Below are 22595 nucleotides of genomic sequence, written 5' to 3' on the forward strand. Positions count from 1 at the left end.
GATCTGGACAAAGACCTGGACGAAGGCTTCAGCCTTTACACACACCCCCAGAAGGAAGCAGGGAACCTGCCACCTCTCTCCTCTTGCCGCTCATATCCAGCCCCTTCCCCATCCCTCCAGGGCCAGAGGCCACTAGAAACAGCCCAAGGTAATAAATGTGAGCCCTGAGCCAGCTCACTGGGGAGGACAGCCCTTTGAAAAGTAAGCTGGGGAAAATGGAATTTTAATTGAACTGGACATTCAGGAGTAAATGTTCTCTCTCCCTGGCAGCTCTTAGAGGGGGCGTACTTTGAGCCAACACATTCATAATCCCAACCATTATGCCATGTGAAAGAGGATGGTTTTTCTATACTGAAACAAGCTGGGGAAAAAAAGAAGGGGGGGGGGCAGAGACAGAGAGAGAGGGAGGGAGGGAGAGAGAGGGGGAGGAAGGAAGGAAGGTAGGTCGGTTGGTCGGTCAGCCAGCCAGGAGAATGGAAGAGGACACTTACACAGAAAGCTTTGGTCAGCCAGAGTAATTACTGCCGAGATGCATGTCTGAGTAACAGCCCTTCCTCCAACTGCTCCTGGTGACCTGCCTGGGGACTTTTAATACAAAAGGACGTCATAGCCCATCTGTTGCTTTGGAACTAATTTAGCACAAACCAAACTGGCAGAGTCCTCAGGGGCAGGTCTGTCAGCACCTGGAGTGCTAACCTCAGCTACAGTGAACAGAGCAGGGCCCAGGCCCCAATCTGTCTAGCCACTTAAGGCACAGGAGAAAAATGCCTTGGCACTTAGACCTCATTAAGGAATACCAGTGGAGCCTACTATGTGCCCTGGGCCAGACAGCACATCAATGGAGCCAAGGGCAGCTTAGGAAGTTCTGTTTCAAGTTCCTTCTGATAGTGCCCTTGGCCACATCTGTACCAAACCAGCTAAGTAGGGAGCTTCGATTCATTCCAATAAGTATCAAGAGTCCCAGCCATGTGTACAGAACTAGAAATAGGATGGATGGCACTGCATTTGGTAGCGTAGGGGTTAAAAAGTAAATAAATTATGTTCCCTGCACTCCAGGGACAGTGTCTGGGGGGCCGAATGCATGTATGTGATGTCTGTGTGTGATGTGTGTCCAGCATATGCATGTGTGCATGTGTATATGCACAGAGTAGGTGTGTAAATCCATGGAGGATGTGTATATGTATGTTGTATATGCAATGTGTGCTGGATGTGTGTGTGTATGGGGTTATGTGTGTATATGGGGGGGGTGTGAGGTTTGTCTATGTGCATGGTGTATATGTGTGTCTGTGTGAGGGAGTGTATACGGTGAGGGGTGTGTATGTGGTGTGCATGTGTGTGGTGTGTATGTGGTGTGTGTGTGTGTGTGTGTAAGGGGGTATGTGTCTATGTGTATAGTGTGTGAGGCATGTGTGTTGTGTGTGTGGTGTGGTGCATATATGATATGTGTGTATGTGTGTGTATGTGTATGATGCATATGTGATGTGTGGTATGTGTGGCGGTATGTCTCTGTGTGATGTACGTACATGATATGCGGTGCGTGTGGTGTGTGTATGTGCATGATGTATATGTGTGTGTGGAGGGGGTGTATGTGGTGTGAGGGGTGTGTGTATGGTATATATGTGATATGGTGTGTATGTATATGAGGGGGTAGTGTCTACGCATGTAGTGTATGAGGCATGTGTGTAGTGTATATGTGTGTATGTGTGTGGTGTGTATGTATATAGGTGGTGTGGGAGGAGTGGGGAAAATATGGGGGGGGGAAGGGGAGGGGCTGAGGGGAGGCGGCTTGCTATGAGGAGATAGTGAGTACACAATATTTAGTAACTCAGACTTTTCAGCCCGCATCAGAATCCCCCGGAGGGTCTATAGGAACAGAGCTGTTGGGGAGTTTCTGATTCAGGAGGTCTGGGGTGGCCTCTAAGAAAGTGGATTTCTAACAAGTTCTCAGGAGATGGTCTCGGTTCGAGGAGCACATCTGAGAAGGAGGGCAGTAACTCAAACTTTGCTGAGCATCTAGGACAGGGCAGAATCCGAGCTGCGCACTTCCGGCGCCTACAAATCAACCTGGCAAACCCCTACGGAGCTGAGCTCTCATGCGCAGCCGGTCTCCTACCAGAGCCGGGACCCTCTGCCCTCCCACCCCGTAAACAGGGTGAGGACCCTACCCTTTCGCTGAACAGGGAGCTCGGACCCAGATGCGGTCCTCCCCAATGGTTTGCTGACAGACTGCATGAAGGTTTTCATTTCGTCCTGAAACCACGGGGGCTACCGCAGGGGCCGGAAGAAAGGGGTCCCTGCAGAGCTCATGTCCATGCGGACAGCTCAGGAAGGCAAACAAAATGAGCAGGGGTGGGAGAGGCAGTCTCTGGCTGTAAACAGGGAATACTCAGTTGTAAGTGGGACAGACTGGAAATGTTTCATTTGGAAACAGTTTTCCCCTAAAAAGGAGCTCTTAGGGGGAGGAAGGCCTAGAGCAGCGCTATGGGGACAGAAAAGGCACTGTGGCAGGCCAAAGCTGGCCAGCCTGGCGGTCCCCAGTGACCAAGCTCATGTCAGGTCAAGGCTAGGAGGCCACAAACAAGGGGCAAACAAGGGCAAAGATGCAAAGGGCTGGGGAGGGGGCTCCTGGGCTGGAGGAGAGCCAGCTGAAGTTAACACAGAACTTGCCCAGTACCCCCTTCCCTGCACCCAAAGGGCACTGAGCGGCTTCCGCATCCTCACCCACAGCTCAGCCGCCTGCACCACCAGGGGAGGCCTCTTTTCAAGCAGGAGTGTGGGTTAATGAACACACTGACCAAACACCCTTCACTTCTGGGGGCCAGCGTTTGGGGGGCCATGTGAGCAGCAGCCCCGACCCCTCCACCACCAGACACCATTCCACCAGCTCTTCCATCTGGAAAAGCGATGCTCTCCCGGCGTACTTGTTGCATGAAAAATTCAACGACGGAATACGGGCGATGTAAAAGAGACATCTAACACCATGGAGCTGATTAGCATGAGGAATTTAACATAAAGAACCCAGGGCTTGGAGAAGGACAGCTTGCTTGCTGTTTGTTGCCTTTCACCAGCTTCATGGTCTGGAAGGCGTCCTTAACCTCCCCGACCCGCAAACGGAGGCAAACACCACTTGCTTCCTGTCCTCACAGAGCAGGCGAGAAGCATCTGGGAGGTACCAAATGCAACATGCTTTGCAGTCTATAAAATACCACTCAGTGGGGAGTGTGTCGTTAGTAAAACCCTCAGATTCTACCCTGAGTCTAGGCAGGGCTGGCAAGTCTGGGGAGTGGGAGAGAGGCGGCTGGTTCCCTGCTCCCACCAGCCACTTGAAAAGAAGACAGTAACAAAAATAAAGTCCCTCCCCTCCCCTTTCTGTTCTTTCTATTAAAATCAACAAGCAACACAGCACCAGATTAATATCCCTCTAATTACTAAGTTGTCAGTTACTGGGTGAAACACTCCCTCATTTAATGATCAGCCCGGCTCCACAAGTCGACACTGATACCAGGGATCTGGGAGCCACATGGACACATTTGGGACATCCCACTGTGCCTGTGTTCCCCATCCTCTTCCTCCCCACCCAGAATACAAGCTCCCGGTGACCTTCTGCCGCGTGACCTCATTCAATCCAATGCTCCCCCTTGTCTTCCTTCACGGGACAGAGACGAGATCATGAGTTCTGTATGTGGTGGCGGGGCGCGGGGGGGGGGGGGCAGCAGTGAAGTTGCTGGGCAGGATGGCTCCCGCTGGAAGGGACCACCCAAGCCGAGGGTTGCCCGTCCCAGGCCCTACCCCTCGGCCTTGAGCCTGAGAACTGGAAGCTTTGGTTTGATCCAATGACTCTGCGAGGTGGTTCATCTACCATCCCCATTTCACAGCTGAGAAAAAGGAATTTCCAAGCCCTGGCAGTGCAGTGTGGGGGCTCACAGCTGCTACCAATATCTTCTACTCTCTCCCACCTCTTCCCACAAGCCCACATCTTCCACAAAGCTCAGCTCTGCCACCTCTTTGGGGGGAGGGACCAGGGAGCAGTTGGTTTCATAGGATGAGATTTCCCAGCTATGTAGGCCATCTGACCCCTCCTGTCCCCTCCCATGGAACACAGAGCCAATGCTGCATCAACATCACGGGAGCTGAGCTGGTGTGGGCCCCCAGCACCGGCCAGGACCATCACCCTCAGCCACCACGCAGGGTGACCACGGCAACCCTGGGAGGCAGACATCATCGCCCCCGTGCACCAGGGCTGGGGAGCCAGCTGGCCCTCCGGCCTTACAACATCAGAGAAGAGGAGTGGGATTCAGAGCTGGTCTGGAGAATCCAAACCCACACCACCGCGACCTAGATGTGAGAGGCCCTAGGAAAGTTGCAAAGGCCTGAGCCCACGAGAGTTCTGGGGGACGGGCCCATTGGTGACCACTAAACCTCCAGGCTCTCGGTGGGGATGTAATGGCTGCCTGGGCATCCCTTTGAGCCTGGGATTCCTTTGACCCTTGTAGACTGTTTTAAAGCTATTTTCCAAGCAACGGGTTGTGCCTGAAGCTATCACCTAAAGGCTCTCACCTTAGTCTTGGGTTAACCTTTTCACAGAAATGAGCTGACGGCCAAAGAAAAATCAACTCATTCTGAGAAGTATTTGTCGTATGCCTTCCATGCGCTGGGCACCTTAGTAAGGGCTGGAATCGGTGAGGAGAGAAAGACAGTCTTCACAGAGCTCAGAGGGAGTGAGGAGCGGCCCCAGAGGGCCCGGCAGGCAGTGGATCTGGGAGAACTCTTCTCCAAGAATCCTGGGAGAGCACCCATGAACCCACCATGGCCCGGGGCCACCAGCCCGCCCAGCCTCCCCACCATCCTCCCCGTGCTTCCTCTACCAAGCAGCTGCCTGCCAGAAACTAAAAGAGGAACAGCAAACTGCTGAGGGCAAGGAACTGCTCCTTGATCCAGGCTTGCCAAATTAGGGCAAAACCAAGCCCACTCAAGGGAAAAGGAAATCCAGCTGAGACTCACCAATTTCAGGTTTTAAAGACATGTGTGGTCTTGGTTTCTATTTTTTTGTAACTTCTTCTCTTCCCTCCTCCTTGCAGTTTGCTACTCTGTATTGGAGGCCTCTACCCACTGCTGCCAAGCCATGTGTCCTTGCTGGAAACTGACACCTCCATGGAAAGCTGCTTTGTTCTGTCTTGTTCCAATACCATTAGGTCTCATCTCCTGAAACCCCAAATTCCACAACAAAACCGCAAACACCCAGTTCCCCATAAGGCCTCTGACCCACGAGCTGTAAAATAATGCCTCCCATCTTTTTCATCACTGGGCACACATAGAAATGACATCTGCCCAGGCTTCTTGAGGCTGCACAAGGCCCCCCACCCCTCCCGGGGCAGACAGGATGTGATCTGAGCACACCTGTAACACCTGCTTCTGATACACCTGCCGGGAAGCACTGGTTCCCAGAGTACAAACGTCCATAAACCTCAAGACCACCACGACCGATGTGGAAGAGGCAGCCTGATGGGTCAGGGGATGGGGACAGGGCCCATGTACACACAAACGGAAACCAGTGAGAGAGGACGCAGACTGCCCCCACCCCGGGGTTCCTGCCTGCACAACCACGGTCTGAGCTGACACATCCCAAACAGCTGAACAGAGTGACAACAAGGGAAGCGCGGAGCACTGGGTCACTGCAGAGGCGATGGAGCAACAAAGGCAGTCCACCCTCCCAATGCAAGGGAGGAAACCAGCGTTACGTGTGATGTGGTGCAGGCTGGAGATATAAATAGCTTCTATAAAGGTGAGGGAAAACGCACAGCCGACAAATCTAGTAGGTTACTAAGGGAAACCGGGATGCTTAGTACCCACGGCTCACCTGTTGAAGCTGCGCTGGGGCCCAGGGTCTGCTCTCTGGGCACTTCCAGGACAGAGTGCCAGGCTGCGGGCCCCTGGAGCCCATGGAGTGCGAGTGTGTGCTTCCCACGCCCTACCGATGCGCCCTGCAAGCCCCTTCCAAAGGAAGGAAAACCTTCTTCCTAATGGCCTCTCTGTCTAGTTCCCATAAGCCTACTTAACTCTCAATTTCCCCATCTAGCAAAAGTCTACCTCGGCAGGTAACCAGAGGACGCCTGCCTGAAGGCAGGAGAAGCCCAATGAGTGGCAAACTGCGGCCCTCCCCCTGGTCCCTTCCTGTTCTACGAGGCCTTTAGGGGCCTGCCACCCCAGGAAACACAGAAGATGGGGCATTCCGAGGCTGCCTCCCCTGGAGATTCCCTTCTGGAGGGGAAGTACTTCCCTGGTTCCCCAGAGGGCTTGGAGGGCAGCCACAGCTGCTGGGCTCTGTCAAGTAAGAAACAGATCTCACTTGTCACTGAAGAGCCAACCCCAGGGACACCTAAGTTAAAGCTATTTATAGCTCTATGTATGCATCCTTGAACCTGTGTGTGTTTCAGTCAACAGACATAGCAACACCACACCCAAAAGCATACATATGGACTTCCACACACAGAGGCAGCGGATAAATCTGGAACTTTAGGGAACACAAACGCACCCCCAACACACACCCTCTTGTGGGTGGGTATTCTGGGACCTGGGATAAACCGGGCGCCAGTCCTTCCCGCTTGAGAGTATCAAGTTCTGCCTTCCTGCCAAGGATGAAGAGATCAGCCTGGAACCCGCAGCCCAAGAGCAACTTGCCAGGTGGCTCTGCACCCCACAGAGAGCGAGAACTCTTCCCACTTCCCCTGAGTCCCAAACAGCACCGAGGCAGGAGGGAAAACACTGCTGGTCCCATCCCTCCCTGAATGGACAATGGGTCTGCTGCTACAGGGCCTCCACTGCAGTCCTGAGAGACTGGCAAGAAAGGAGAAGCTCCACAGAGACCCAGGCCGGAAGCCAGACCCCTCCACAGGGCCCTGGCGACGGGGAAGCCACCACTGCCCTCAACTTCCACTCCAAAATGCTGGGCGGTCAAAATGTCAGAGCTGCTCCTGGGCCACCCAGGGGCTTTGCCAAGCAAGAGAGGGTGCTTCCCTTTGGCCAAGGGTGTTGGGGATGTTGAGGGATGTGCCCAGGCAGAGCACATGACGCGGACTAAAGCAGCCCAGCACGCACTCATGTTCATCATTCCCTCTCCCTCCCCCTCCCTCTGCCAACAACCAAAGAGGCCAAGGGGGAAGCAACCTCCTCTGGAAGGCCAAAGGTCATCCACAACAGTCATTTTCTATGTTCCCTAATGTGAAAATTGGGCTAATGTTACCTACAGCTTTGAACCTGACTGAGGTCAAAGAGACCAAGAGCAAGCACAGACTGGAAGTTCCCACTCAAGGGAGGCACTGATTCTGTTAGTCAAATACAGTGAGTGAACATTCTGAACCAAGATTATGGAGAGAAAGTGACGTTTTCCAGGGCTGTGCACTTCCTCCTCAACCCTTCTTACGTCCCCAAGTGGAAGAGACTGAAACCTACAGACCGCACTTGTTTCTCAAAGTGCACACAGAACACCTAGTTTTCCGAAGTCTCTCTCCCGTCACTGGGCACACAGGCTCTGACGGAGAAAGGACACCATCTGATACCACAGGGCTTGTGGAGCAGGGAGCACTGGACCGCGTCCATGGGTCCAGTGGTGGGGACTGTGGGAATCCTGAAGTAGGAGCTGGCTCCATACCTCGGGGTGAGAAGGTTCTAGCATCTGGCATCTAGTGGAATTTCTATCAACTCCAGACATAATACACTATTCTCTTCCGCCTGTGACCCCCCTCCCCCAACAAAGCTGCCCAGAGTACAGTACAATAATTTCTTGTAATATTTATACCCATCTACTATGAGTGAAGAACAGTGTCAGCTGCTTTTATATACAGGAAACAGTTTAAGCCAGTCTACAACACTGCAGCACAGTTTCGAATTATCCATGTTCTTACTAGATCACAAAGAAGGTTAAGTACAGCCAGAATCACATGACTAGTAGAGCAAGGTGGAGATCTGAGCCCAGGCCTCTTTGGTTCCAAAGCCCGTGGGCCTTTCTCTGTCGTCTGTGAGGCTTAAAAATGTCTCTCTATATGTACACGTGTGTGTATGCATGTCTATGTGTTTACTGATCATTACTGTTATCATAAGATTAATCTGATACTGATTCATACAGGCATGAGAACTTAATGACCAAGAACAACACAGGAATCTCTTATTTAACACACATGAACAGATACCGGGTTCAGACACTTCTGTGCTATCATCAGCCATGGCAGACGTCTATCTTAAATTTATTCTTTTGTAATCCCTAAGTGCTTAGCACAGTGCTAGGTATACACTAGGCACTCCTCACTTCATCCTGTTGATGATTACTTGCTAAGATTGCTTATTAGTAATAAACTCTTAAACACTGAAAGATGAATTATCACTAACTTTGATCTAAAAGGAAAAGTTCCAAGCACTCCTGGGTGGCTCAGTTGGTTAAGTATCTGCCTTCGGCTCAGGTCATGATCCCAGGGTTTTGGGATCAAGTCCTCCATCAGGCTCTCCACTGCTTGTGTGTGTGCTCTCTCTCTGACATAATACATTTTTAAAATCTTTAAAAAGAAAATAAATAAATAAAAGGAAAAGTTCCAGACATTGGGAAAAAAACACTAAGGGGCCCTAAAATACATCTTGGCCAACAGAGTAGATGTCCCACCACTGGGTCAAAACAGTAATAGTTTGATGCCATTTGGTATGTGTCTTACAATCTCCGCTGGACACAGCAATCATGAGGACATATGGGAAGCCCTGGTTTTGTGAGGGGCTCAACTTCGGGTGATGATTAGAATCTGGGTTCTCTCCTCTGTAGCAGTAGCACACGACCCCCACTCAGAGAATGGCTGTCCAGGTTCCAGGTACTGAGTCTACAGACCCACAAGGACTCTAATCATCCCAGGTGGCATCTCAGCCCACCTCAACCGGGGGCAAATTCAGACCCAGGTCATAACCCCAGCAATACCTGTCAGTAGCTGTGTGATCTGAGGTCAGCTACCTAGCTTCTCTGAGCCCCAGTTTCTCCATCTACAGAGAAAGACTATCACTTAGCTCATGGGAAAAAAGAATATTTCACGTGGCTGCCCCATGCCTGATATGCAGAAGAAACTCAGTAAATATTAGTTGGGTTTGAATGTGCACAGAACAGCTCTGACATACACACATCCTTTTGAATAGGGCTCGTGGTCAAATGAATGGTCATGGTGACAAGTTAAAGGAGGAAAGGGAAGAGGTGGTAGTGAGAGAAGTTAAAATTAGAGATGATATTTAAAAACCAGTCTCCTTTTCAACCAACGATTTCAACCTGTTATTTATCAACCCGTCCGGCTCAAAAGTTGGGTTTTACTTAATGGACTGTGTTCTGCCTCTTGCCCTCCATACGTTCTGATAGAGTAACTAACAGCTACAAGGCAGGCACCCAAATGGGGCTCTGGCAAGCTAAGGACTGGTTGTACTGACCTGGGTGGGTTTGGTGAATCAGGACGGCCTCTGGCACCTTGCACTGCCCACAGTTTCTCTATCCTCAGATGCTTTTCTAACTTAACAGCTTAGAAACCAGAAGCCACATCAAGACACCCTCTGCAAGGCATTTTTCGGAATCCAACCTGGTACAACAATTCTGAAATCCAAATCTAGAAAAGCTACAAAGAAAAGATCCCCTTTATTGAGCACCTACCCAAGTGTGCCAACTCAGTGCTGAGCATCTGGCACAGTATAGGAACAGGGTATGTTTTCCATTCTAAGATAAGGAAACTGCACTGACACTTGCCAGAACACTCTCTAAGCCCCTCAGCTGTTCACATGTCCTCAAGGATTCAAGTCTGCACGACACGTGGAAACTTCTGCCCAACCCTGCATGTCTAATAACAGGGCTGGATTCTGCAAAACTTCATTACAGGCAATCATCCCACCTCCACAGCAAAAGTGGGTCTAGGAAGAGGGACAGGGACAGAGAGGAGAGCCACCTCTGCTATGTTAATGGTCAGAGGCCGCCAGGAGGACTGCGAATCTTCTTTCTGCACAATAATCTCTCCCAAAGAAAACCCAGTCACCTGGCCTTCCTACGGAAGGGAAGGGGGAGGGGAAAAAAAAAGCTCCTCCTCCAAGATTCATACTGAACTCCTAACCCTTTTTCCTCCTCCCTTCCCCGGGGAGTGGCTGGATGGTGGCTGTTTCTTTTCTTTTTTTTCCCTGTGGTCCTCTGGTAACACCACAAATTACGTTTGCAGGGACTCGAGTCCCAGAGTGCAATGATGTTGTAATAAACAGAACCGGGACCAAATGCCTTCCCATCATATTAGATGATGCCATTTCGCACCAATCAGGCTCCTCCGGCAGGCAGACCACTCACCAATAAGGGACCAGACAGAGGCTGCGAGGGGGAGACCTGGTCATCTGCAACTAAAAATAAGGGCGCTTCTTGATTGGCCGCTGCCACTTTGCAACAGGAGTTGGGACCCACACACCAGGCACCGTACAGAAAGCACACACAGGCAAAAACTTTCATAGCCCAGGGGTTCGCATGGGGTGGGCAGGGATGGGTTTGTTGTTAGGGTGGGGTTTTTTTTGTTTTTGTTTTTTCCTTTTCCTAATTTGCTGACTTAAAAAAGAAATAATGTCTTGATCCAGACGGACCCCTCGAAGACACACCCTCCTTCCTAGACATCTCAGTTTCCAAAGGCCACGTACAGCCACCCTGAATTGAGGAAAGGCAAGGGGGTGTCGGCCAGGGGCCAAGACACTCACCTGTCCGGCCGTGTCATAGAGTCCCAGGAGATACTGCTTGCCCCCTACGGTGACGCTGACTGCAAGGGCAGAAGTGGGGGCGGGGAGAGAAGCTCCATTATCCCGGGTCTGGGGCAATCTCGCTCCCCATCAGGACCTGCTTTTGGCAACCCAGCCGGAGGCATGCGGGCGCTCCCCGGGAGATGTCACCCCTTCTCCCTTGTGCCGGGCTCACTGTTTAGTGGCAGCGAGGACGGGGTGTGATGTGGCCCCACTTGCCCACTCCCTTCTCCCAAGTCCCCTAGCCACGTCTCGACCAGTGCCCCAAGTTGTTTCCCCCGGGGTTTGGGGCAATAAGGAGGAGCCCATGGGAAGGTCAAGAAGGTCGGCCCAGGCAGTCGGAGGGTTGGGAAGTGTGGGGAGCCGGGACTGACAGGGGGTGGGGCGGGGTAGGAAGAGGGGTCTCCCCGGCCCCTACAGGGAGGGCCAGAGAGGAGGCCTGGGGGTGGGGCTGGGAGCCCCGCGTTAGGCCGGGCTGTGGGGAGAGTGCGGAGCGCGCTCGGGGGAGGCGGTGAGGGGGCTCCGCCAAAGTTGTTCCAAAGTTCCCGGCCCGGGGAGCGGCCCCTTAGTCAGCAGTTCCGAGGCTTACCTGCGTAGTGGTCGAAGACGGTGGGCACGTACTCCTCCGGGAAGGCGTCGTTGGCATAGCTCATGAGTAGGCACGTCTTGCCCACCGCCCCGTCGCCGACCACCACGCACTTGAGCATCAGAGCGCCGGGCCCGTGAGCCATGCTGCGGCCGGCCGGCCTCCGGGCATGGTCCCCCCGGAGCCCCCGCCCCGGTCCCGGGCTCAGCCCCAGCCCGCCTGGGGGGTCCGCCGCCGCCGCCGCTCCGCGCAGCAGGGCCGCCCCCCCGGCCCCATGCAGCGGCTCCCCCCGCCCGAGGGGAGGGGGCGGCGGGCCCGGAGCGCTGCCGCCGCCTCGGTCGCTGCCCGGATCCCCGCCCGGGCCCCGGTCGCCTCGCCCGCCCGCTGCACCCACCGCTCGGCGCCCGCGCCCTCTCCCCGGCCCGGCCTCCCCAGGAGGATCCGCTGGATCATAAGACTGGCCGGCCCCGGGGGAGACAGCAACTTTGGGGAGGGCAGCGGAGGGGAGGGGCCAGGCGGCTCTCCCCGCCCCGCGCCGGCTCGGGCCCCCTCCCGGCTGGGCCCCGGAGGAGGGCGGGCCCAAGCGCCACCCGGAGAGCCGGCCGCCTGCCCAGCGCCCCCGCCCGCCGGCTGCGCGCCCCGCGCCCCGCGCCCTGCGCCCCGCCCGCCGCTCGGGCCTGCCGGCTCACCCTAGCTTGACTCCCCGCGAGCGCTGGGGAGGGGGCGAGGGGGAGGAGCCACGGAGTAGCGAGCCGGGGCCGGAGTCGGGGCCGGGGGGCGGAGGGGGGAACTGGTGGGGGGAGGGGAAGGTGAGGCTGGGGGAGGTGGCCGCGAGGGAAGCGCTCGGGAGGAGCCGAGGGCTCCTCGCGCAAGTGGCCGCAGCGCCGGGAAGCGTCCAAAGGCCCGGGTGTTGGAAGAAGCCGAGGAGGCCTCTTGGGGGGAACCACGACGACTTCAACGGTGACGCAATAGTCATGCAAAATTATACATAGATATTTAAACTCCACCCGGAAGGCAGAATCTGTCCTATCGGCCTCTAAGGGCACAACAGAACTAGAAATCCGGGAAGGAAGAAAGGCCAAGAGGGTTTAAAAAACAATTTTTTAAAGGTGTTTGGGGTGATGGGGGAGGGGTGGTGGTGGCCCCACAGCTGGAGAGTAGGAACTCCCGCTTATTGCTTGGTTCCCCATCCCACCACCACCCCCAGGCTCTTCACAGCACGGAGCTTGAATCATTTACTTTGAAACTGGTGACTAAGGGAGTTACAGCATCTTGAACCACTGAAGCAAGCCCCGGCCAGCCAGCAAAGGGAGACCCAGCTGGCTCTGGACACGGCAAATGGACCCGTGCTTCCTCTGGAGGCAGCATCCTCAGAGGTCCTTCGAAAGTGTGAGGATGTGATCCATGAGGAGTGATACTCTTATTCTAAGACTTGCCACTGATCCTGGGGGGGCAACCCCTGATCCCTGCCTGGGAAACGCTCGGGAACACCATGTGGCCAGGTCCTGTTCACTGGCCTCTCCTGCTGCCCTGACCATGAGGCAGTGGGTGGAGGGCAGGGGGAGAGTGGGTACACTCCACCCTGACACCACAACCCCCACCCCCTGCTCGCATGGAGAAATCGCTTTCTTTCATTGATTCACAAGATTGGAAAATGCTACTTTGAGAGACTGTGCAGAGGTCAACTGGACCATCTGCCTTAGTGCTCCCTGGGGTTATAGGTAAGCAAACAGACTTAGAGAGGCAAAGTGGTTATCCCAGAGGCTTCCAGCTAAGTCTGGCGGTCAAAGACCAGCACACTTCGGGGAATGGCTCCATGCCTCACTTCTTGGGCCTCAACTCCCAAACCCCTGGTCTGATTTCCACTATCCCAGAAAGACTTGCTAGATTATTGGAAGGTCCTTGTGCAGTCACACTGAACATCTCCCAAGACCCCTCCATTTGGGTCTAAGTGTGGGTATAGCCATTGCCTCACTGCTTTAGGTTATGTAGGGAATCTGGAAGATAATTTGTGTGTACTGAATGACAGGTTAGGGAAGGCAGTATAGTGCCTTAAAGTCAGATCTTGGTTAAAGGCCAGTCTCTGGCACTTGCTGTGAAAGGGTAAGAAAGGAGGACTTGCCCCCTTTGCATACAAGACCATTGCTTTAGGCAGCTTGTGTTCTAAAAGGTAAGTCTATCAGAAGAGGTTAAGGAGCTCCCAGAGTACCACCTTCAGGGAAAATCCATTGGATCCCAGCTCTGACACTAGTTAACAATGTTAACCTGAGCATGTCACTTCTCTTCTCCTGGCCTCAGCTTTCCCATCTATAAATGTGAGCTTCTCCGTAAGGGTGGAATCAGGTCTTGCCCCTGAGAACCCTGGAGCCCTTTAGAACGTGTCCCACCAAATCCTGGTAAAAGCTTTGGGACAAGGAAAGAAGCAGTTGCTGGAGACACGGGGAAGGCTCCTGTGAAGAATGATGAGGTGTGTTCTGGGACTGGAGGAAAATGGCATCTCAGAGGCTTCCCCTGTCCAGGACTTCCTTCTCTCAGTTCTTACAGTACTCCTTAAAGGGGCAGATACTCACTAGGGAGCCAGGGAGCTGGAGCATTTGCTCCAGAACCTTGAAAAATGGCAGGGAACCCAGGTTGTTTACGCTCTGGGAGAAGCTCTGGGAATGTCAGAGCACCCCAAGTGGTGAATTGATGTTGGATGAATCATGGAGTGGTGATTTCATTGGCGATGGTGACCTCATCCCTTTGACCCATCAAGAAACCAAAATGGACTGCCAGGAATACTCGGAGCTCTGGGCTGATCCCACCAGTTGTGCATGTGGAGTGCAGTGGGGGTGGGGTAGGAGGGACTTACCCTGGTCAGCCCACAGATGGGCTAGCTGGAAGGACCAACCAGATCTCAACAGAAAGCTTACTTTCCTATGAGCAAAGAGGATAATGTCTCAAGTGGCTAAAACAAAAACAAACCAACCAACCAACCGAAAAGCGCAAACAAAACAAAACAAATAACAACAACAACAGAAAAACAGAAAGCAGTTGTCCAATTTTGGGATTGGAAGGACAGGAAGCAACTTTGTTTCTAAGCATCCCACAGACTCTGTGCTTGATTTTCTGCCTTTGTGATGGCAAGTGTCAAAACACACAGAGGTCTGTGTGAGGACAGTGAAATCTTTCCTTTGTCTTCTCCTCTTTTCCCCCTACTCCTTCGTCTTCAATGATTCACCCAGGGTTTCATTTCCCAGTGTTTACTGAGGTCCACTAGATGCCAGGCTGTATTCCTGGACGTGGGACGAGGAGCTGGAAAGCCACAGTCGCTGGAGAGGGAGGCAGAAACAAGCTGATGAGTGAACTGGTGATTACTGTATAACGTGGTCAGTGCTATACTGGAGCCTAAGGAACAGCCTTCTGGAACTGCAGTAAAGGCTGTTAGGACCTAACTGTAGGTGTGCTGAGGAAAGATTTCCAGGAGGGAAATCACTGGCCTGGGGTTTAAGAGGCTAAGAGGAGTAAGATAAGAATGACTGGGAAAGATAGCCCTGCCCAGGTTAGGAAGACATAGCACACAATTTGGGGGGATTGGTGAACCCTCTAGAGTGAACAGATTATAGGATTAATGATGCAGGGAAGCTGTTTTGTAGTAAATTGGGAACTAATTAATTAAATTAACTAATTAATTTAATTAAATTTGCAGAACTGTGCGATATGCCCAGGTATTGTGTGGGTACTTGGTACTTATCTATGTGGGTTGTCTTCTCTGGACACCCACCATACGAGATAAAATTTGTAGAGAACATCTGCTGGGTTGTCTGCTCATCCAGAATGGACCATTTTCTTCTGCTAAATGTTCTCCCTCGTGTATTCCCTATGATCATGCGGCTTAATAGAAGCGGCTATCTTCTTACACCTGTTTTTGACCCCTGTTGATCAGGCCTGGGTGGGTGCCTGATCCAAGAGGGGACAGACAGAGCCCTTCCTGAAAGGACTGACTGAATTTGGGATTCAAAACAGGAGTCTCCCCTGTTTTGCTAACTAAACTAGAATGTGAGCCTGGAAGCTGTTGGTCATTCATGTTTCATGTTTCAGCCCTTCACGAAATAGCCAGTCCAAGAAAATAAAGCCAAAATGCAGAAAGAAGCAAAAACGGAACTACAGATCCTCCCTTGCCACCATCCCTGAGAAAGAGCAGAGATGATACAGGCTATTTGTGAATTCTGTTTCTCGTTATCGCTGAGACCCTGTTGTACCACTGTTCTTCAGTTGGTCCCTTGACTTCATGAGTTTCTCCTTCTTTTTTGCCTAATGAGTGTGAGGTCGTTTTCTATCACAGGTAAGCAAAGGAATCCAGCCTATAGTTGAGATCGGTGATGTGCAGAGAAATGAAGAAACGAAGAAATCGGCCCAAAGTCACACAGCTAGATTTCAAAATGATCTACCTTCAAAGCTCAGCTATTTCCCACATTCCACAGGAGGGAGGCATCAAAAGTTTTTCAATAGGAAAACGACAAGTTTAGAGCTCTCTTTTTAGAAGATCGCTGTGGTGGAGGTATAGAAGATAAATTTGGAGGGCATGAGAGTGAAGGCAGAGAGCATGAGAAGGAGCGAGGTCATGAAAATCTGAACCCAGCATCGCTGTGAAAATAAAGAGGAGGCCCTGGGGATCGGGGCTCTGTAGAGGACAGAATCCACCCGGCTTCGTAACAGCATGCGGAAGAGGAGGCTGATTCTGAGGCTTCTGTGTTGTGTTGGCATTGACCTTCTCCCTCTCTTTTGCTTTGCAATCTCCTGTCTTTATTTTCTCTACTCCTTCATTGGGCTTCCTGCCCATTTTTTAAAATCTTTCCCGTCTCCTATTACCTAACCATGCAACCAACTGCTTAAACCAAGTTGAGAGTAGAACTCCAGAAAGACAGTAAGGTTCTACAACATATTCATTTTTTAAGTCATTTTGTTTGTGTGCCCTCACATCTGCCCCAGAAATGGAAAAATGGATTCCAGTAGATCATTTGGTGTCTAGGCTAGGATGCTTTGGGTTGCAATAAATAGAAAAGTCAACCCAGTTGGCTTCACCAGCAAAGGAAGCATTTGGGGGCACCTGGGTGGCTCAGTGGGTTGAGCCACTGCCTTCGGCTCAGATCATGATCTCAGAGTCCTAGGATCAAGCCCTGCATCGGGCTCTCTGCTCGGCAGGGAGCCCGCTTCCTCCTCTCTCTCTGCCTGCCTCTCTGCCTACTTGTGATCTCTCTCTATCAAATAAATAAATAAAATCTTTAAATAAAAAAAAAAAGGAAGCATATGGACTTCTTTAGTCGAAACATCCAGAAGTCACTCAAGCTTCAGACATGACTTGCTCAATATTCTGACTCTATTTTTATTTATGTCACGCTTCCCAGAAGGAGGGAGAGCTTCTTTTGACTCACTCATTGCACAAAATTTGGATTTTTTCTGATCAGATCAGCTTAGTTCATCCCTGAACCGTCCCTTAGTCATGCTGGCCAGCAGGATGTCAGACGGTTATTGCCTTACATGTAGGCCACTGCCCATCCCTGAAACCATCGCTGTGACACAGAGTTGGGACTCCCCTGACTGAGCCTACTGGGACCAACCAAAGGCCAGAGTTTCTCTCCCACTGAGATTCTGTGTCTCCCCCACAGTGGAGGGCAGGTACGGGGGTGATGTGCACTGGGAGGCAACCAACAATTCAGTTCCATCGGAATTATGCACAACATTTCTTGGGCTCCCCCAAGCTATCCTAGAAATAAAGAACTTTAGGAGAAGCAAAATTCAAGGGAAGGGGGAAGTAAGAGTTACCCAAGTCAAATCCATGATTTGTTCCATATTTCAGTGAGTTGGTTTGTCAATAAATAAACTTGTGCTCGCTCAGACCGCTAATTCTTGGCTTATAGTAGGGACTCTTCTCTACCCTCTGAATCTCTTTCTTAGAATTATTGGTGAAAAAAAAAAAAAGAATTATTGGTAAGGAGGTAGAATGGTTATCATCCTTTTACCTGGGCCGTTCTTGTCTTCTGTTGCATTTCTTTCCTCCACACATGCCCAGTATTTCCAGTCTGAAGCCTTTTCTCTCTCTAGGCCTCTCCTGCTTCCCAGACTCCCCCTGTCCTATCTTCATAGCATCATGCCATATGCTATACCCATTTCTCTTTTCCCTCCCACCACTAAAACCTCCTGTCAGCATCCTTTTTTCTTAGGACTCAGACATGATGTAACTTGCATAGGGTTTTTTTTTGTTTTTTGTTTTTGTTGTATTTAAAGCTAAGGTGTTGGGGGCACCTGGGTGGCTCAGTGAATTAAAGTCTCTGCCTTTGGCTCAGGTCATGATCCCAGGACCCTGCGGTCGAGCTGCGGTCGAGCTCCACATCAGGCTGTCTGCTCAGCAGGGAGCCTGCTTCCTCTTCTCTCTCTGCCTACTTGTGATCTCTTTCTGTTAAATAAATTTTTTAAAAAAAATTTAAAGCTAAGGTGTTAGTAATGGCTTAAATGTTACAGCATTTATTAAAGGTCAGTCAGTGGTCCTTAATGATCAGAACAATAAATAAACCCAGTAAGATTGGCTCACTTGGTTTTCATTTCTCATTATACTTCTAGAAAACAGCTAGATCTCTTTTTTTCCATTTCATTACATACCAGAAACTCAAAAGTATGCCCCAGCCTCTGAGAATTTTGACTCAAGAACCATTAATAATATTTTGCCATCTTAATTCCTGTCTTCTTCTGCAACCTAAGGTCAGAAGGCCAGTCATCATAACCGATGGGGTTACTACCAATTGCTGAACTGTAGAAAAGGATGCTTCCCTAGAAGTATCATGGAATACTCGTATGATCTGGGAGTGACCCTCTCTCATAAGCTGCAAAGGAGACTGGATCACAGATCCCTATTCTATAAACGAAATCGGTAATTTTATTCCATGCTTCAGCACTAAGAGTACAGAAGGTCATCCAAACTCACTAACTATAGTTCCTCCATAGTGATGCTTTAGCTACTCAGCATCATGATAAAATTTTGAATTGGGGGAATCTTCCCCTTCATGAGTCTTGGTAGGAAGAAAAGATTGTCCCTTATGGAGGCTGAAAATTACTGATTTTGCTCTCCTCAGCAGACTCTAGAGCTCGTCCAACTAGAGTTAAGTTCAGGGCACACTCTGTGTGGGGACTGCAGCATTAGCAGTGGGTACACAATCTAGTTCCTGACAGGAAGTGGCACCTAAGGGTAGGCAGTGGTGGTGGTTCCTGTGGCATATTTAAGTTCCCGGTACAGAATTGACAGCAGTACACACGGATTGTCCAGAATTTGTTGGCAGCCATGGTACCAGAAGTGTTTTTTCTCATCAGAACAGTGTCTGAAGCATATGTTGGGCATGGTTCCTATAAAGGGAGTTGAGCAGCTTCTCTGGTCCTTCTGCAGTCCTGTGAGCTACCATGATCCTTTGGGGTTCCTTGTCTGTTCAGTCAGCCATAGATGGCTTCTGTTCCTTGCGACCCAGCCTCTTGAGAAGGGCCTGGAAGAGCACATCACTGTATTGAATGCACCTAATTCAGAGGAAGTGGAAGAGGAATTCTACCATATCCGAGTAATGGGTACCAGATTGCCTTTAGTTTTAGTCCATTCAGGCTGCTATTCCAAAATACCACAGACTGAGTAGGTTATAAGCAACAGCAACTTAAATCTCACAGTTCTAGGTAAGGGCTGGGAGTTTGGATCAGTTCATCAGCACAGTTGGGTGAGGACCCTCTTCTGGGTTGCAGATTTCTTATTGTGTCCTCACATGGAAGAAGGGGTGAAGGAGCTCTGCTGGGCCTCTTTTATAAGGGCACTAATCCCACTCATGAGGGCTCTGCTTCCTAAAGGCCCCACCTCTTAACACCATCACATTAGGCATTAGTGCGGACACATTCTGCCTGTATGCCTTCTGAATGTAAGCAACTCGAAAATTGTACAAAATAATATGATATCACTATTTTCAGATATTGGACAGCACATAGCACAGGACTGTGATTCCTGAAAGAAAGTAACAAATGGAAGAAGCCCTGCTGTCCCCCTAAATTTCTGGTGGAAGTGCCTTTTGAATTGCAGCCAATCAGGGAGAATGTAAAGACCATGGCAGTCTTACTGAGTTGAGGAGATGACTTTTCAAGGCAGAGAATCAGAGAAGAGGGACTATGACAGCAGCAAAGACTCCAGAACTATCCTCCTGAGAGTGCTGCTAATACTAAGTTGCTCATAGACACAGTGAAATCCCTCAGTGCTAGCTAAAGGACCACCAGAGAGCGTGGACTGGGTATAGTTGATTTTCAGCCAGCCAGTGTGGAGAGACCTTGTTGAATGTCCAGAAAATTCAGAGAAACTCCAAAAAGTTATACATGAGTAAGGGCTAAATTAGACCTAGAACCTAATACCTCCAGATGTCCCCTTAACAAACTTTATAAACAAGCCTCATAAGAACTAAGCCCACCCATTGGGACGCCTGGGTGGCTCAGTTGGTTGGGCAGCTGCCTTCGGCTCAGGTCATGATCCCAGCGTCCTGGGATCGAGTCCCATATCGGGCTCCTTGCTCCACAGGGAGCCTGCTTCTCCGTCTGACTCTGCCTTCCACTCTGTCTGCCTGTGCTCGCTCTCGCTCGCTCTCTCTGACAAATAAATAAAAAATCTTAAAAAAAAAAAAAAAAAAAGAACTAAGCCCACCCACTAGGACCATGACTGCAGGCCAAAACAAATTTCATGATTCTTTAAAGGCCAGCGACAAAATACGGACATTCAACAACACAAAATTCAGAATGTTAAGAATTACCAGATGTGCAAAAAGAGTAAGGAAATACAATCGGGAAAACAATCAGGAAAAACAAACCAGAAATGATGGAGATAGTGAAATTAGCAGATGAAGAATTAAAAAGGCTTGATAATTACATATGAGGACTTAAAGGAAAATGTGAACCTGCCAAGGAAGGGAATGGAACTTCTAGAGTTGAAGACTATAATATCTGAAATGAAAATTTCACTGGCTGGGCTTAACAGCAGGTAGGACATTGTAGAGGAAAGTACCTGTAACATTAAAGACATCACACTAGAAATAATGCAGAAAGAAACACAGAGACCAAAAGACCAAGGAAATAATACAGAACATGCAACACAGTAGCTGTGTCCTAAACTGTGGACTCCCGAGCCCTTCAGTAAAGGTCGGAATTTCCAGTAGATTCCACAGGGGCAGGGCTCACCTGCACCCCTTTGGCCCAACAGGTTGTAAAGTTCTGTGATAATGCTTGTTGGTTGGTAAATGCTCCTTGGTCTTAAATGCCCCCACCTTGCCCCCATCACTCCAGGCCTTTTCCTGGCTCCTTCTGACCTCCAGATTCAACATCTAAAGAATTAATGCTTGGCAGAGCTTAGGTCTTTCAAGACCCCACTCCAACTGAGCAGGATCACTCTGGTTGGTTAGTTTAATTATACTGAAGGTCATCCCTGACTGGGGGATGGGTTAGATGGTGGGAGCCTACCTGGGCCTTCCAGTCACCCATCTGAGTAGGAGAAACTCGACCAGAGGACCCTGGGCAAACTCATTTAAACAACTCACATTTTTAAAAGTTCTTACTGAACTTTGTGTTCCGGGAATGTGGACAGGACCCAAGGAGGTGTCTCTCTGGCGCAGCCTACTACAGACCCTCTTCCCAACTTCACATGCCTCTCTCTTTTGTTTGAAAGAGGGTTGCAAACCCTGTGATTGTGGCAATCTCTAGAGGAGACAATGTCCTCATCACCTATCATTCATCTGTATGCAACAGAGAATCATCGTCACTCCACTGGTGGGCACTGGCCTCTGTGGGAAGGGTTAAGAGGAGTATGGGAGGAGGGGTCAGAAATAGTACTTTCTCCAGCAGGGTCAGGGGAAGTCTCTGTGCTTGGTGATATGTTCATTCTCTTCCTTGCGAGCCACACCCTTCCCTGGGGCAGGGGTTAAGTTGTGTCTCCCCGCAGAGCCTAGGCTGGTCAAGGACCCAGTGAGACTTAAATCCAAATTGAAGCAGCACTTGTTCTCTGAATGTGTCCCCTGAGCTGAGGACTGGTAACCAACATTGTTCTTGTGCGTTTCTGAGCAAGTGAAGTTCCTGTACTCTCTTGAGATGGCCGTGGCCATAGCTCCCAGGCTGGAGGCTTGGCTGGTCAGCTCCTTCCAAGGGCTTGTGTCCCCCAGGGCTTCTTGCTGACCTTATTCTCACCCTCAGCCCCTCAGGAGGCTTTCTGGGGCTAGGACCGCTGTCCAGTCCCTGCAGGAGTGTGGTTCTAGGAAGGAAAGATGACAGGGGCCCTTTAGGCAGGGATGGAAGGGAAGGGCTTCTCTTTTGGGGGAAGCCATCACTGAAAACCTTTTAACTCAGCAACTTTGAAGCGGATTGCTCTTGGGGAGAAGCTAGCCGCTTTGAAGGAACCTTCCTGCAGGTGTTTGAAAAGGAGAAATGACGCTGTGAATTCGTAATGTAAAGTGTGGGGGGGAACATTTCTTGCCCTGCCTGGTTCTCTCATTCATCTTACCTGCCTGGCTCCTACCAGCGCTCGCTTTCTCTGGCCCCAACGGAAGGTTTGCCCCTGGGATGGAGTTCCTGGGTGAAACTGTATGTGGCCCATCACTCCTCAGCCACTGAAGCAGAGATAAAGCGTTATGGCCACTTCTGATTCTCTCTCTGGGTGTCTCCTTTTATTTTCTGATGAAATGAACTCTCTGGCTCTTGCTTTCTTCCCCATCCGCCCTCAACTTGCTTCTGAGGGAGTAGCACGCAGAATGGCTACTTTCCTGGGTTGGGGTGGGGGAGACCCCGGCGGCGGCGGTGGAGGGGGGACCTCCACCCCCCTCCACGCAGCAGAAAGTGCCTCCAGGTCCAGCCCTGCGTCATCAAAGCAGCAGATTCCCCTACCACATCTCCTCTTATCCCAAACTCCCCTTCCCGTCTTCTTGTCTAGGGGCTCATCTGTTGCTCTCTACCCAGCGTTTGGCTCACAGCCAGACTCTTTGGCCTCTGCCACCGTCAGGCTAACCTTCCTAAATCCAGGTTTGGCCAAGTTCCCACCCTGCTCGGAAGCCTTTGCTGAGTCTCCTTTACCCAGGTGCTCCAGCTCTCAATCACGGACGTGTCAAACCTTTCCCAGCTGAACTCCAACCTTCCGTCTGGACATTGCTCACTCCCACTCGCCCCTGTGGGCCTGTCTGCTGTTGCCCAAACCGGTCCTCTCGCA

At 50.9% G+C, this 22595-nt stretch overlaps 1 protein-coding gene across 1 annotated transcript in view; it reads right to left on the reverse strand.

Moving 5' to 3' along the window:
* The window catches only part of RHOQ (ras homolog family member Q), a 39291-nt gene extending 27372 nt beyond the window's left edge, over nucleotides 1-11919 (reverse strand). Inside the window, exons 1-2 of the mRNA XM_004753001.2 lie at nucleotides 11363-11919; nucleotides 10735-10793 (exon numbers count right to left, since the gene is read on the reverse strand). Of these exons, the coding sequence (XP_004753058.1) occupies nucleotides 10735-10793; nucleotides 11363-11504 (201 nt within the window). The 5' untranslated portion in view covers nucleotides 11505-11919. The remainder of the gene's footprint in view (nucleotides 1-10734; nucleotides 10794-11362) is intronic.
* Nucleotides 11920-22595: the final 10676 nt, after the last annotated feature.

This window comes from Mustela putorius, unplaced genomic scaffold (assembly GCF_011764305.1).
Source record: "Mustela putorius furo isolate JIRA1106 unplaced genomic scaffold, ASM1176430v1.1 tig00000224_pilon_pilon_pilon, whole genome shotgun sequence".
Taxonomy (NCBI): Eukaryota; Metazoa; Chordata; class Mammalia; order Carnivora; family Mustelidae; genus Mustela; species Mustela putorius.